General features: G+C 41.5%; 2 protein-coding genes across 2 annotated transcripts in view; both read left to right on the top strand.

Annotated features, from left to right (window-relative positions):
• The first annotated feature begins 3,595 nt into the window (after nucleotides 1-3,595).
• Nucleotides 3,596-13,942, top strand: part of LOC141756088 (interferon-induced protein 44-like) — a 30,834-nt gene continuing 20,487 nt past the window's right edge. The window contains exons 1-5 of the mRNA XM_074615571.1: nucleotides 3,596-3,611; nucleotides 3,724-3,757; nucleotides 3,946-4,141; nucleotides 6,756-6,902; nucleotides 7,021-7,155. Of these exons, the coding sequence (XP_074471672.1) occupies nucleotides 4,088-4,141; nucleotides 6,756-6,902; nucleotides 7,021-7,155 (336 nt within the window). The 5' untranslated portion in view covers nucleotides 3,596-3,611; nucleotides 3,724-3,757; nucleotides 3,946-4,087. The remainder of the gene's footprint in view (nucleotides 3,612-3,723; nucleotides 3,758-3,945; nucleotides 4,142-6,755; nucleotides 6,903-7,020; nucleotides 7,156-13,942) is intronic.
• Nucleotides 13,302-13,942, top strand: part of LOC141756082 (interferon-induced protein 44-like) — a 33,758-nt gene continuing 33,117 nt past the window's right edge. Inside the window, exon 1 of the mRNA XM_074615562.1 lies at nucleotides 13,302-13,544. The gene's annotated coding sequence lies outside the window, so the exon portion shown is untranslated. The remainder of the gene's footprint in view (nucleotides 13,545-13,942) is intronic.

The following is a 13,942-nucleotide window of genomic DNA, read 5'->3' as shown; positions in this document are numbered from 1 at the left end:
CAGCTTAAGTTTAGTGAAATCTGCTGCTGTAGAGACTCTGACTGAAGCAGTAAAAACATTTCCACCATGTAGTCGGAGAATAAAACGAGTCCAGATCCAAAGCGTCAACGTAACGGCGTCCACTCCATCTTTTCTCAGCGGTTTGAAGGGGGGGGGGAGGCGAGAGGTGCAGAGCAGCATGGAGAGGTAATGATGCTCTTTGCTTTCCCATTATCCTCTCACCACGGTTGGATGCACACTGCACGACCCCCCCCCTCCTCCAGCTGTATGAGAGAGGACATCCAGTCATCTGCAGGATGTAACATAAAGCCTAATGGAGACCGGACAGTCCACAGTACTGTATCTGAGCTGTCAATCAAACCTGCCAACGCTTCTTGTGAAATAAAAAAGGAAAATAAACCGCTGAGCTGAACGCCCACACTGCCTCTCAGGAAATGCTCCAAACCTGCAAAAAAAAAAGAAAACGATTCAGAAGAGAAAATAGAGTCGATTCGTCAGCGCTGCAGCGACATTTCACTGTCACACCTCACAATGCTGCATTAACGTAGGAAACGAGACACATTCAGGCACAACTAGAACACATGAGCAGCTAGAAAACAATTTTTTTTTTTAAATCTAAGCATGACGAGAACAAAAAGAAGACATTAACAGAATAATTGATGTATTCTGTATCTCAGTGTTGCTGTTTGAGCTGCTTTTGGATTCAAACCTCACCCCTACGCAGTTTTGAAAAACTAAAGTTTAAAACGTGTTCTGAAAACAGAGGTCACATCGTTCTATCATCCCAAAGACAGAGCACTTGAATGTTGTTTTTAATAGTACGACAGCTTTATTTGGCCAATTTATTTTATTTACTACAGGTTTGAGTCAGTGACAGAATTTATCTTCATACATTTAGATTTTTATTTGTTTTTTATCCACATTATGTACGGTTGCGTACTTTTAAAGTAAAGTTGATTATACGCGCCGCAAACATCTGTTTCTAGTGCTGCAAACAGCTGTTTCTAGTGGGCCAGAAACATCTGTTTCTATGCACCTACATGCTGCAAACAGCTGTTCCTAGCGGGCCGCAAACAGCTGTTTCTATGCGCCGCAAACAGCTGTTTCTAGCAAGCTGCAAACAGCTGTTTCTATGCGCTCCAAACAGCTTTTTCTATGCGACCATACGCTCCAAACAGCTGTTTCTATGCGCTCCAAACAGATGTTTCTAGTGTCGCAAACAGCTGTTTCTATGTGCTCCAAACGGCTGTTTCTATGTGCTCCAAATAGCTGTTTCTATGCACTCAAAACAGCTGTTTCTAGTGCCGCAAACAGCTGTTTCTAGTGCAGCAAATAGCTGTTTCTAGTGCCGCAAACAGTTGTTTCTATGTGCCTACGCATTACAAACAGCTGTTTCTAGTGCCGCAAACAGTTGTTTTTATGTGCCTATGCGCTACAAACAGCTGTTTCTAGTGCCGCAAACAGCTATTTCTATGCGCCTACGCGCTACAAACAGCTGTTTCTAGTGCTGCAAACAGCTATTTCTATGCGCCTACGCGCTACAAACAGTTATTTCTAGTGCCGCAAACAGCTGTTTCTATGCGCCTACGGGCCGCAAACAGTTGTTTCTACGCCATCGTTCATAAATTTAAAATATATTTAGTGCTCTGATAGTGCTACGTTCTTATCTGAGTGCATGAATAAATGAATGAATTTTGTTTTATGAAAAGAAAAAAGCCCCCGCCGCTATTTTTACCAGCCTCCTCAGTCAGAGGATAAGATAAATAGGATAAGGAAAGCAGGATGAGAACCATAGAGTAACTAACAAGGGCTATAAAGTGAACAATGTCGTACTCAGTGTATTGATTCAATATAAACAAATAGACGGAGTTATTTTGCAGTATGAATGAGTAACTAGGAAACTCACGCATGCTAGCTAACAAGCTTTGCATTGCTTTCCGTGGACAAAATTAACTCCATATAAATATAAATAATGAAAATTACAACTGTTTTAAGGGGTGAGGATCACATTTTCAGTTGCTGATTTACAAAACTCTTTGAACTCAACATACGTTTTCAACATTAATTTTAAAAAATCAGAATGTAATTGATCCAAACCAGCTGAAGAGTCTGGATTCATGTTTCAGATAAACAATGATCACTGTGTGTTTTTATCTGTCAACAAATAAAACATGTCTGAACGGAAACTTTCACTGGACTCCTAATTTTAGTGAGTTTTAGCAGTAAAAGGAGACTTTAAAACTATCAAGGATGGAATTCACTAATTACGTCAGGCCGACACGGAGCAACCACCGGTGTCAAGTTTGAGTCCACCTCCTTTTAGCTTTGGTTTGGTCTCCACCAACTCCTGAGTCAAATATCTGCCTTTTTAGCTGCTAAATGTTCCACTTTCTGTACTGAACATATTGGTATTGGACTTATCGCCTTACTCTAGTCATCTTTGTTTGTACATTTAGGTATTTAGGACTTGTATCTGTAAACTCTGTTCTGCAGGTTTATAGATTCAGTTTAGCAATAGAGCGCTGCAGGGATGATGTATTTTTGGAGGCCAACGAGGAAGTTAGCTTCATCCTGGTTCCCTCGACAAAAAGATAATGGGATTTTTCCATTGGATTTTGGATTACTGCAGAAAATAAGCTCTTTGGCAAACACATTTATGAAATTTACATGTTTTTTTCAGCAAGATAATCGCCACAAATGATTTTTGTATGCAATCTCCAGAAGTAAAAAAGCTTAGGCTGTAAACGAACTACACCACGGTCACATGAACGCGAGTATACACAATTAATTTATTTATTTATTAATTAATATCTTTCTTATAAATGACTAGAACAACTTGACACACAGTGCTGAGCTGCACCTCAAATTAATCTTCAAGTTCCCAGCTTTCAGATGATGTACACCACTTCTATGTGACATCAACTGTTGACTTTTTATCTCCCCCCGAACATCCTCTGTCCACCACCCTTACTGCTCTAAAAAAGAGGGCAGAGTGGTAAGTAGAAAACATCCTGATAAAAAAAATGAAAGTGAAAATGTGATGAATTTTGGGTGTGTCTGTAACTGACGGCTACGTAAAATACTACCCCTAGTCCAACGCTCACATTCGGGCTTACACTTTGTTCCAGAACAACAACCCAGGTACGACGTTTCCATTTATCCACAAACTTGTAATAAATTTGTGCTTCCTGTGATTGTGAAATAGCTTTTTATTTGTTTTGAATAGAATATACAAAATATGATCATTGTAAGAACTGATGTCATCATGGCAAAATTAATCACATTTTTTTTTATAATATTGAGATTTTGTGTCTCTCAGTATAATGTAGTTTAATTTGATTCAACTCTGCGTCTTGTGCTGCTGTTTTTTTATGTGTTTGGTTGAGTGTCACTCACACATTGAAATATGAACTCAGAGTTTTACTTTATTTTATTCTCCAGTCATGGGAGGTGGACAGTCCGCAGTTGAAGCAGCTTGTAAACGTAAGATTGTTTAAAAATAACATATTTCTTGTTTAAAACTACACATTGTTGCATGATGACTGTATTTTATTCTCCAGTCTTGAGAGCTGGACAGTCCGAACCCCAAGTCCCTGAAGCAGCTCCTCAATGTAAGATTGTTTAAAAATAACATATTTCTTGTTTAAAACTACACATTGTTGCACGATGACTGTATTTCCACAATCTTTTATTTTGTCTGAACATCTGTCATGTATTCGTCAGTTTTCGACAAACCATGGAGGGACATAAAGTGGGAGTGAGTATCTGCACCTTTTTCAACAAAATCTTTCACTTATAAACATAACAAATATACTTGTGATGGACCTGTTCTGTTTGTTTCCTCATTTGATGACATCCTGATTAACTTCCCAGTTGTTGTGTGACATAGATCTGGTGAAAGTTTCTATAAGATGACTCTAATGTAACGTCTCTTTCTCTGAGCAGAGACCAATCCAGCGTTCTGCAGTATGTGAAGGACTACAAACCTCAGACTGAAGGCCAGCAGCTCAGGATTCTTCTTTACGGACCGGTTGGAGCTGGAAAGTCCAGTTTCATTAACTCTGTCGAAAGTATCTTACGTGGCCGAATGTACGCACAAGCTTTGGTGGACAACACCTCTGGCGGCTGCTTCACCAAAAGGGTATGAGGAACTTTTGATTGTGTTGATAAAGAAAACATCCCAAAACTTTGCAAACTTTTATTCATATTTATTTTACTACTTTTCAACCAAAGATTACAAAGTGAGAGGTTTCTGCCTTTGCAGTGGAAGAGAAATAAAGTTATAATAAAACTCTATAAGAACAGCAGCTTAAAGTCACTTTAAAGTAAACAATATTAAAACAAAGGGAAGTAAAGCTATGGATAAAAGAGATCATAGCATCATATTAAAACAACAGCAGAACAATCCACTAATACAACTATTATTCAGGAAGACAAGTTTCTGAACATGCAGCAGTGACACAACTGCTGCAAATAAACTGTTTAAGGCCCACAGCTGACGGGAAGCCTTAATTGACTTCCTGTTTGACTTCTTGTGAGGACTCCACCTACTTGGACATTTTTAGAGGAAACCTTTATCTTTTTAGCCTGGCTTTTACTTAAAGGGACTGTTTGTAACTTTTTAAGCGTATAAATGTAGCGGGTCGGCACACATGCGCGCTCGCGTGTGGCCGGAGCCTCGTTTCCGCTGCCTGCTCTCCTTCACTCAGACAGCGCGCGCGTCCTCCACCTCTAGACGTGAACGCGCGCTCAATCCACACTGCAGAAGAGTTAGTTTAGCTCTGAGAATATCTAGTGAATGCACAGGGGACGTTTGTGCAGAAATAACTGCTGCAGCTCCTCCAGATCAACAGAGGTTTCCCGTGTCTTGTGAAGTGACGGAGCTCTTCAGAGAGTTACGTTGTCTTCTCGTTACCGACCGGGTGCCGGTGTCTCCTCTGCTCTCTCCGGCTGCGAGCGGAGAGAGCAGGGAGACACGCTGCAGAGCCCCGCTGCGTCAGCCTGCACTTAGGCAGGAAAAGCCAACACTAGGATCAGATCTAAATCATGTTCATGGAGAGACCTTCGTCTGGTCAGCTATCATTACTGCCAAGCAGCTGAAATATAGAGTGATATTGTGGTTTTAGCTGACGTGTGTCGCCTCACTGTTTTGAGCGATGCTCGTTCAGGTATATTTAGAGCGCGAAAGCGCGAGCCCGACGCTGACTTTCGTTGATTTCACAGCCACAGGTGTCGCTGTTAAGAAGCATTTCTGAAATCTGTGCTGTTTTAATCTTGCACTGTGAATCACTTTGGGCTACAATAAAGTTGAGTTAAGTTGAGTTGTTGTCGGTGTCCCATGCGCGCTCGCGTGTGGCTACGCTGTTCAGACAAGACTCCAACACAAACTACACGGAAGCACGAAAACAGCAAAGTTGTATCTAGTGAAGCCCGTCTGTTAAACAGTGTTGGCCACGGTCGGAGGACACGGGGGAGACCGTAGCTTTGGTCTCCAGGACCGGAGTCTCTGCTGTACTCTGCTCCTCTGCTCCTCTGCCTGCCTTCAGTCAGCTAGCTCCACCTCACGTGCATGCGCGCACACTACAGACTGCAGAAGACTTCGTAGCTCTGAGAATATCTAGTGGACGTTTGTGCAGAAATAACTGCTGCAGCTCCTCCAGACCAACAGAGGTTTTCCGTGTCTTGTGAAGTGACGGGGCTCCGCAGCGAGTAACGTTATCGTCTCCGACCAAAACTCCGGTGTCTCCCCTGTTCCCTCCGGCCGCGGCCAAAAGCCAACACTAGGATCAGCACTGATTCATGGAGAGACCTTCGTCTGGTCAGCTAACATTACTGCCAAGCAGCTGAAATATAGAGTGATATTGTGGTTTTAGCTGACGTGTGTCGCCTCACTGTTTTGAGCGAATCTCGTTCATGTCTATTTAGGGCGAGCACAAGCGCGAACGGCCACAGGTGTCGCTATTAACAAGCATTTCTGATTCTTACAAATAGTCCCTTTAAGGTTGCAGGTTTAGTCAACTGAAGCTGCCTCTACTTCTCAGTAAGTAAAGGTCATGAGAAATGTTCAAAATGTTTCTGATGTGTTCTCATTTATGTCTGCTGTTTCTTCTTTCTTTGAATAATTTTAATTGATTGCTTGGCACCCAGGAGTGCTGCTTGCAGCGTTGTTGGGGGCGCACCCCTTCAAAGTACGTACCCGTTCCGAGCGGGCCGATTACTTGGCTTCTGGGAGCGCTGCTTGCAGCGTTGTAGGGGGTGTGCCCGTTCAAAGCTTGTTCCCGTTCCTTCCGAACACGTTCCCGTTCCGAGTGGGCCGATTGCTTGTCCCCCAGGAGTGCTGCTCGCAGCGTTTTCGGTCGTGCCCATTCCAAGCAGGCCGCTTGCTTGTTCCCCGTGAGTGCTGCTCGCAGCGTTATCGGGGGGCGTGCCCCTTCAAAGTAAGTTTCCGTTCCAAGCAGGGAGATTTCTTGTCTTCCAGGAGTGCTGTTTGCAGCGTTGTTGGGTTATGCCTGTTCCGAGCGGGCCAATTGCTTATTCCCCGGGAGTGCTGCTTGTAACATTATCAGGGTCATGCCCATTCAAAGCACGTCCCCGTTCGAAGCAGGCCAATTACTTGGCTTCCTCGGTCCTCAGAGCCTTGAAGCCTCGCCCCTGTTGCTGCATAGAGTACTGGTCGATTGTTTATTCAAAGTTATTAATGCAGTCTGTTTTTGCTCACAGTGATAATAACGCTTTTCTCTATATGTGCTTTATAGTACACAACCTTCAAGATCCCAAAAGGAAATCCAAAGACCTTTTACCCTTTTGTCTTCAATGATATCATGGGCCTGGATCCAACCAAAGGTGTCCTTGTGAATGACGTTAAACTGGCTATGATGGAACATATGAAGGACGGTTACAAGGTACAGTTACTGCAAACTTTGCAGATTTTTTCCACATAATTACTTAATATTATTATTTTTAATTATAAGTTATTTATAGTGCAATTGTCATTTAACTTGATTTGAACCTGTTTTCCAGTTCGATCCTGAATCAATGTTGACGGACCTTAGGCCTAATGCTTTCTACAACGAACATCCAACTGACAACGACAAAGTGCACGTTCTGGTTTGTGTTGTTCCTGCCAACACAGTTTCTCAAGTGAGAGATGAAACTGTGCGGAAGATTCGGGAGATCAGGATGGAAGCCACTAAACTGGGTGAGAGTAGAAATCTCTCTTTGTAGACCTCTTTTCTGTAGTAAACATGATGATGTATTTTGTGGGCGGAGCGTTAAGTGGAGGCAGAATAATTCTCTGGCTAGCAAGTATTGTTGGCTTGTTTTTTTAACAATGGCTGAAGAAAGTACTAGTTTCTCTCAATATGTACTGTCACTCACTCTCCAGGATCACGAGTGTTAGTTGAGAAAGTTATTCATGTCAGTTACGGGCCTCAGTAGTTTTCTGCTTTTTGTCCTGACAGATATTCCTCAAGTGGCCATTCTCACCATGATTGACCAGGCCTGTCCTGAAATCAAAGATGATTTAAAGAAGGTCTACAAGCTCAAGTACCTGAAGGAAAAGGTATGTTTAATTAATAATAATATGAATTTGCACAGAGATGGAGTCAGTTGAAAATGTATTGAGTTATAAGGTCAAAACATTTTAAATATATGAGCACTATCCGATTTATTCTCTTCCTATACCTTTTCTGATATCCAGTCCCAGGGTCCTGGCCAATTCAAATACACGGAACAGAAAGTTCCTGTTGTAGGATTACTGCTGTTATATACAGATCATAGACTGTTGACTATAGAGCTCAACAGTGAGGTTCAGGAAGTGAAAATCCCATTCATATTCTGAATCGCAGATTTGATTATTAGCCATAATGTTGTAACCATCCAAGGTAGACTAACCACGAGCTACGAGATTGTGAAACGATCGCACAGCAGTTTGTGAAATAGTCATGAAATTGAATGTATTGATTTGTGTACATAGACACGGATTTCACATTTTTTTCATGATGGTCAACACAAAATCAATTCTCATAATCCACGTAGTTGTGAACCAGGAAGTATAATTAGTGGTGAACGCAGCATAGGGATGGGGTCGGGGTCGGGGTCGGGGTCGGGGTGGATGGGTGGATCAAAAAACAAGTGACTTTCACCCAGAAGACCGGTGTTCGTGTCCCGTGTGAAACCAGAAGTCAACGTTGATTTATTTGTCACGTAACTTCCATACTTCAGGTACGGAACTTACGGAGTTATTTTAACCCAAACCACCATCTTTTCCTAAACCTAACTAAGTAGTTTGTTGCCTAAGCCTAACCAAGTCGATCTTTTCCTAAACCTAACTGAGTAGTTTCGTTTTGAAAAGACTGGAGCGGAAATTGACACATGCATCACTTGTTGCTGGATATTCGTGGGAAAAAGCACTAAAAATACGTTGTTGAAAGTCCTGCTGAGCGTCAAGAAAAAAAAGGGGAATTTGTGTTTTTGTACACAAACTGCCGTGAGACTGTGTTGTTTATTCGCGATGTCCTGGAGACGTACTGCACTACCCACAATCCTAAGTGTAACAGCGACGGTCTGATTGGTGGAGCTCGCTGTTAAAATAACAATGTTTACCACACCTGCAAACGGATAGTAAGGGTACGTTCCTCTACGCGCTGCTGGATGATATCACGGAAATATAAATGTGGTTCTGTAAACGAGGTGCGGTGAGAAATAAGGCATGCAGTTTCTAAATCTGTCTTATTTTAGATCGACATTTCATTTAAAAGTTTTTCAGGAGTTTCCAGAAGCAGAAATTCACAATGGTTTAAGGGATGAGTAGCTCCTTCACTCTTATAATAATTATATAAACAGTCTTTTTACCTTTGCCTTTTTCCCGTTTTCCAATGCTTTTTTGCTCAGAATCAAATGTTTAATGGTCATGATTCATCTTGTAGATGGTTGGCTTGGTTCAATGCTTAGTCTTAATCGTTCTGAGCTGTAATTTGTGAACAGAAATGTTGTGATTTTTTTAAATGTAGATGGAGGAGTTCAGTGTAGATGTGGGTATTCCCATGAACTGCATCTTCCCTGTGAAGAACTACCATGAAGAAATCGACCTCAACAGTGACGTTGACTCACTGATCCTGAGCTCACTGAAATCCATCATCAACTTCGGAGATGACTTCATCAACTCCCACGACAGTCAGCCTGAAGCTTCAGACACATCTGCTTGATTGCAGCATAAAAACGTATTTCATGCTGTCAAAATAACAATCTGCAACATTAACCAGCATGATTTCTAACACAATCTTCTGCATGATTTCTTTGCTTATTTGTTTGTATGTGTTATAGCTTTAAAGCCCCCAGAAAGCTGGCTCAAATCATCAGTGTTTCTCAGTAAATATTCATGACTTGAATACTTTTCTTAGTGTGATGCAAAAATACAGTGCGGAAATACAGAAAATCGGTGCAATTAGCCACATTGCCGTGTTCCATTTTTCGTCAATGAGCCAAAACCACTGAATGTCTTAGTTAAGTACACAATACATAAACTAATCGGACCCCAAATTTGATGCTAACATTAGCTGTTGTGGCTAGCCCCGTTCCGTGACTAAAATAATGTTAGCAAGTGCATATCAGGTATATTACCATCTTCATCGTATCCCAGCTGCTGGTTGATCTCAAGCCATACATTGTCCTTTATTTGATTGTTGAGGTAGTACTGTTTGTCGTACATTACTTGGTGTTGAGAACGGGATGGTCCATTTTTATTCCAAAACACCAATAGTCCGACAAATGTCCCATTGGACCGAAAAAGCCCATTTGTCCGACAGTCTGTTACCCTGAAAAACAAACTCCCATTGTTCCAAGGCCCCAAAAATACACACTCACCATCCAACAAACAGAAGCAAATGGCGATCAGTTGGAACAAAGGATTTCATTGCAATTTTTTCGGACAAAAATCCATGCTTTAATTTCTGCCTTTAATTTGCTGTAGAAATCCCTCAATCCAACAGTGTCTCCATCAACTCATGTTGATTATCCCATTAACAATCAACATTGTTGAAACCCACAAAACATAATATTAATTTCTTTCTCTTTTTTTTTTGCTTTTAGTAGATAGTAGTACAGCCGAATATAGACAGTAAAGGGGGGAGGGCGGGTGGGAGATGGGACGTCCTGCAGCAAAGGGATGCCAAAAGATACCAAATATTTAAAGTCTTGTATTGTAATATTGCACAAATGTCACCACCATGTAGCTTCAATGAACAGCTGGACACAATAAATCTTGCTTTTCTAATCTTCTAATAATTTGTTGTTGTCAAATCTGTATCTCTCGGAACAATACGGAGCAGAGAACTGTTGGCCTCCACCCTCACCTGTGTTATTAAATCAGGTGGCATTCTTTTGGGAATGTAAACTGTTTTTTCCAGCAGCTATCTAAACACAAACCACCAACACTATCTGTGACCTCGGAACGTCGCGTTACTGAATCATGTAATGTGTTGTACAAAGTGCTAAGGTCACAGATATGGGGCTAGTCCGGCCCAGAACATCGCTCTGTTGGCTACTACAGACCACAAGCTAACGGTCAAGTACGGTTCTATGCCAACGGCGCCAGAATTCTCCAGAGAACTCTCCAGGATCACCAGTGTTAGTTGAGAAAGTTAACATTAACCAACGGGACCAGATTAGCCGACCCCTACGCCGCTGGAGACTACTGCAGGAGGAGTAGACGGCTGGATAACGTCAGTTAGCTAGCTAGATTGTCTGATTGAGACTGACAAGCTAGCTAGCTAACGCCTGCTCTCCTCCCGGTGAAGTCGTCTCCTAGCGGCGAGGAGTGAGGCAGACGTACCGTGACCTAGCGCTGTCCTCTGTTGGGCTCATTTTCTGTAGCATGTTGGAATTAGTAAGGTAGCTAGCTAACTAGCCAGTAGCTAAATGAGTAAAATTTAACATTTTAATGCTTCATCCTCACACTCTGGTCACAGCGTAGGAAAGCACAGTGCTATTGCCAGATGAGGGACAACTTTGTTTGGCTTATTTTCTGTGTTGCATGATGGTGGAATTTGCAAGCTAAGCTAGCTAAGTAGCCAGCCGTCCGACCAGCGGCTGGTGGCCAACGGCAGCGCTGTAAAGATAAATTGAGGGCGTATAAATCTTTGGATGCCTATAGTTAACTATCCTTCAGTAAAGTCAGTCAGAAAGAGAGTCGTACAATATTGCCGATATAAATGAAGCATTTCAGAAGCTTTGTCAACCGACCGACCGGCAGAGTGAGCTATAGAGCTGCTGGTTGCAGCTAACAAAGACAGAGGAAAAGAACTCTGTTCTAACGATTGACGATGAGGGGGTTTCTGAGCAGTTTACACAACAGAAGTGCTCGTCATACAATTGCAGAGAAATGCAATTCTTGCAGAAATCTCCAAATGTCTAAAGTTTTTGATCCCAAATCACAGCATGGCTTTTTTTTATGGTGTTCCTCAAGGTCTTGGTGTCTTAAAGGTCACCTATTATGCAAAATGCACTTTTCCATGTCTTTTAAACATCAATATCTGTCCCCAGTGTGTCTATAGGTCACCATAGTATCATAAAAGACCATCCTCTCTCTTTTTCTCCTGCTCCATTTGTCCGGAAATGGGTGTTGAAAATCACATCGCAGTTTTTCCTTCTCTTCTGACGTCATTAGAGAATTGCAAGCGATGGGTTGGTGGAACCAGAGAACGCGCAGCTAGCTGACCCCGCCCCACAGCGCGTCACTGTCTCTCCTTGTCAACCGAACTTGAGCAAAGTTGCTCCTACTGTTAGTGTAGCAGCAGAACAGTCTTCATGTACTCCCATCATCTAAATATAACATGTTCTTTCACAAAGGCTTTATGTAATTACACTGTTTAAACAGCTGATATTTATATATTATATATATTTGATGTCATGCATGTAGAAGAGTACAGGTAGTAAATAGTGACTGTAAGCAACACAACACATTTCTGTTTCACAGTCAAACTTTATTTGAGTTGACAGATGACAATATTAATTATTCACAGCATTTTTAATCATCCCACCTGTTAGTTAGTTATGTTGACATGGTACAGGAGAAAGTCTTTCAGCTCCGGTGAACTAAGCTCCGGTGGTCTGTAGTCATGGTAACACAGTGACAGCTTCTACTGTAACTAAAACACCATTACTCTGATTACTTTTAGACGTTTATCAGGTGTCTTTTACCAGAAATAATGAACTGTTTCACATCTTCTATTTTCCACCCTGATGGTCGCTGTGTTTACACACCGTCTCATAGCGGTAGCATGTAGCTAACCCATTAGCATGTAGCTACATGCTAATGGGTTAGCTCTGTATCTCCCATCTGCTCTCAGCTATCTGCTCTCAGCTGTCTGCTCTCAGCTATCTGCTCTCAGCTGTCTGCTCACAGCTATCTGCTCTCAGCTGTCTGCTCTCAGCTGTCTGCTCACAGCTGTCTGCTCTCAGCTGTCTGCTCACAGCTATCTGCTCATTGATCGTTGATGCATAATGTAAACACTGAGTTAACTAACAGAGATATAAATAGTATTATTTACCTGAGAGAAACCGTCAGGAAAACCTGGAATCTGGACTGCAGATGTTGATCATATGTCGCCGATTTCTGATCAGATTCCTCCGGCAACGTGCGCTGGGTGAAGTTTCTGGTTTATAAACTTGAAATGAGTTTATTAACTCTTCTGCTTCTCCCTCTCTCTTAGCTCTCTCTCTTTCCGCGAACTTCTCTGGGGAGGGGGAGTTGACGCTGTGTTGTTGAGGATGTTTGATTGACAGAAACGCTGACCAATCAGAGCAGAGTGGGAGGAGACAGGCTGTGAATCAGCTTCTGTCAAACAGAGCCTCTGAGCTGGTATATGCAGGCTGACAGTATGAGAAGAATAAAGGTTTTTTTGAACATTGCAGCATGTAAACATGTTCTAGTGCAACATTAAAATACATCTATGAACCTGGAAATGAGCATAATATGAGACCTTTAATGTGGTATTTTGGAGGGATTATTGACCATTTTTATCAATTCTTGATTGGTAAAAAAATTGTTAAATTTAGCACCAAATAGCATCAACCCAAAAATTGCTGCAACAACTTATGAGACATAATAGAGCATGGAGATGAACATCATGTACTTCTATCATAATGTTCTAAAAACTTTTACAATTAATTTTAAATAATTAATGAATTCATTCATGTTTGTTTTTGATTTATTAATAGAACAATATGACACACAGTGCTGAGCTGCACCTCAAGTTAGTCTTCAAGTTCCCGGCTTTCAGATGATGTACACCACTTCTATGTGACATCAACTGTTGTTTTTTTATCTTCTTCAAAACATCCCATCCCCCAACCTTACCGTTTGGTAAGGCGTTAAGAAAAGTAGAAAACATCCTGATGAAAATAAAACTGAAAATGTGAGGCTTGTGGTCTGAAGAGACTTCGGTGAATTTCCGGTGTGTGTGTAACTGACGGCTACATAAAATACTACCCCTAGTCCAACGCTCACATTCGGGCTTACACTTTGTTCCAGAACAACAACCCAGGTACGACGCTTCCATTTATCCACAAACGCGTAATAAATTTGTGCTTCCTGTGATTGTGAAATAGCTTTTTATTTGTTTTGAATAGAATATACAAAATATGATCATTGTAAGAACTGATATCATCATGGCAAAATTAATCACATTTTTTTTTATAATATTGAGATTTTGTGTCTCTCAGTATAATGTAGTTTAATTTGATTCAACTCTGCGTCTTGTGCTGCTGTTTTTTTATGTGTTTGGTTGAGTGTCACTCACACATTGAAATATGAACTCAGAGTTTTACTGTATTTTATTCTCCAGTCATGGGAGGTGGACCTTCCACAACTGAAGCAGCTCCTCAATGTAAGATTGTTTAAAAATAACGTATTTCTTGTTTAAAACTACACATTGTTGCACGA

Source organism: Sebastes fasciatus, chromosome 18 (genome assembly GCF_043250625.1).
Source record: "Sebastes fasciatus isolate fSebFas1 chromosome 18, fSebFas1.pri, whole genome shotgun sequence".
Lineage (NCBI taxonomy): Eukaryota > Metazoa > Chordata > Actinopteri > Perciformes > Sebastidae > Sebastes > Sebastes fasciatus.
Note: the sequence above shows the minus strand (reverse complement) of the source record. Positions and strands in the feature narration are given on the sequence as shown.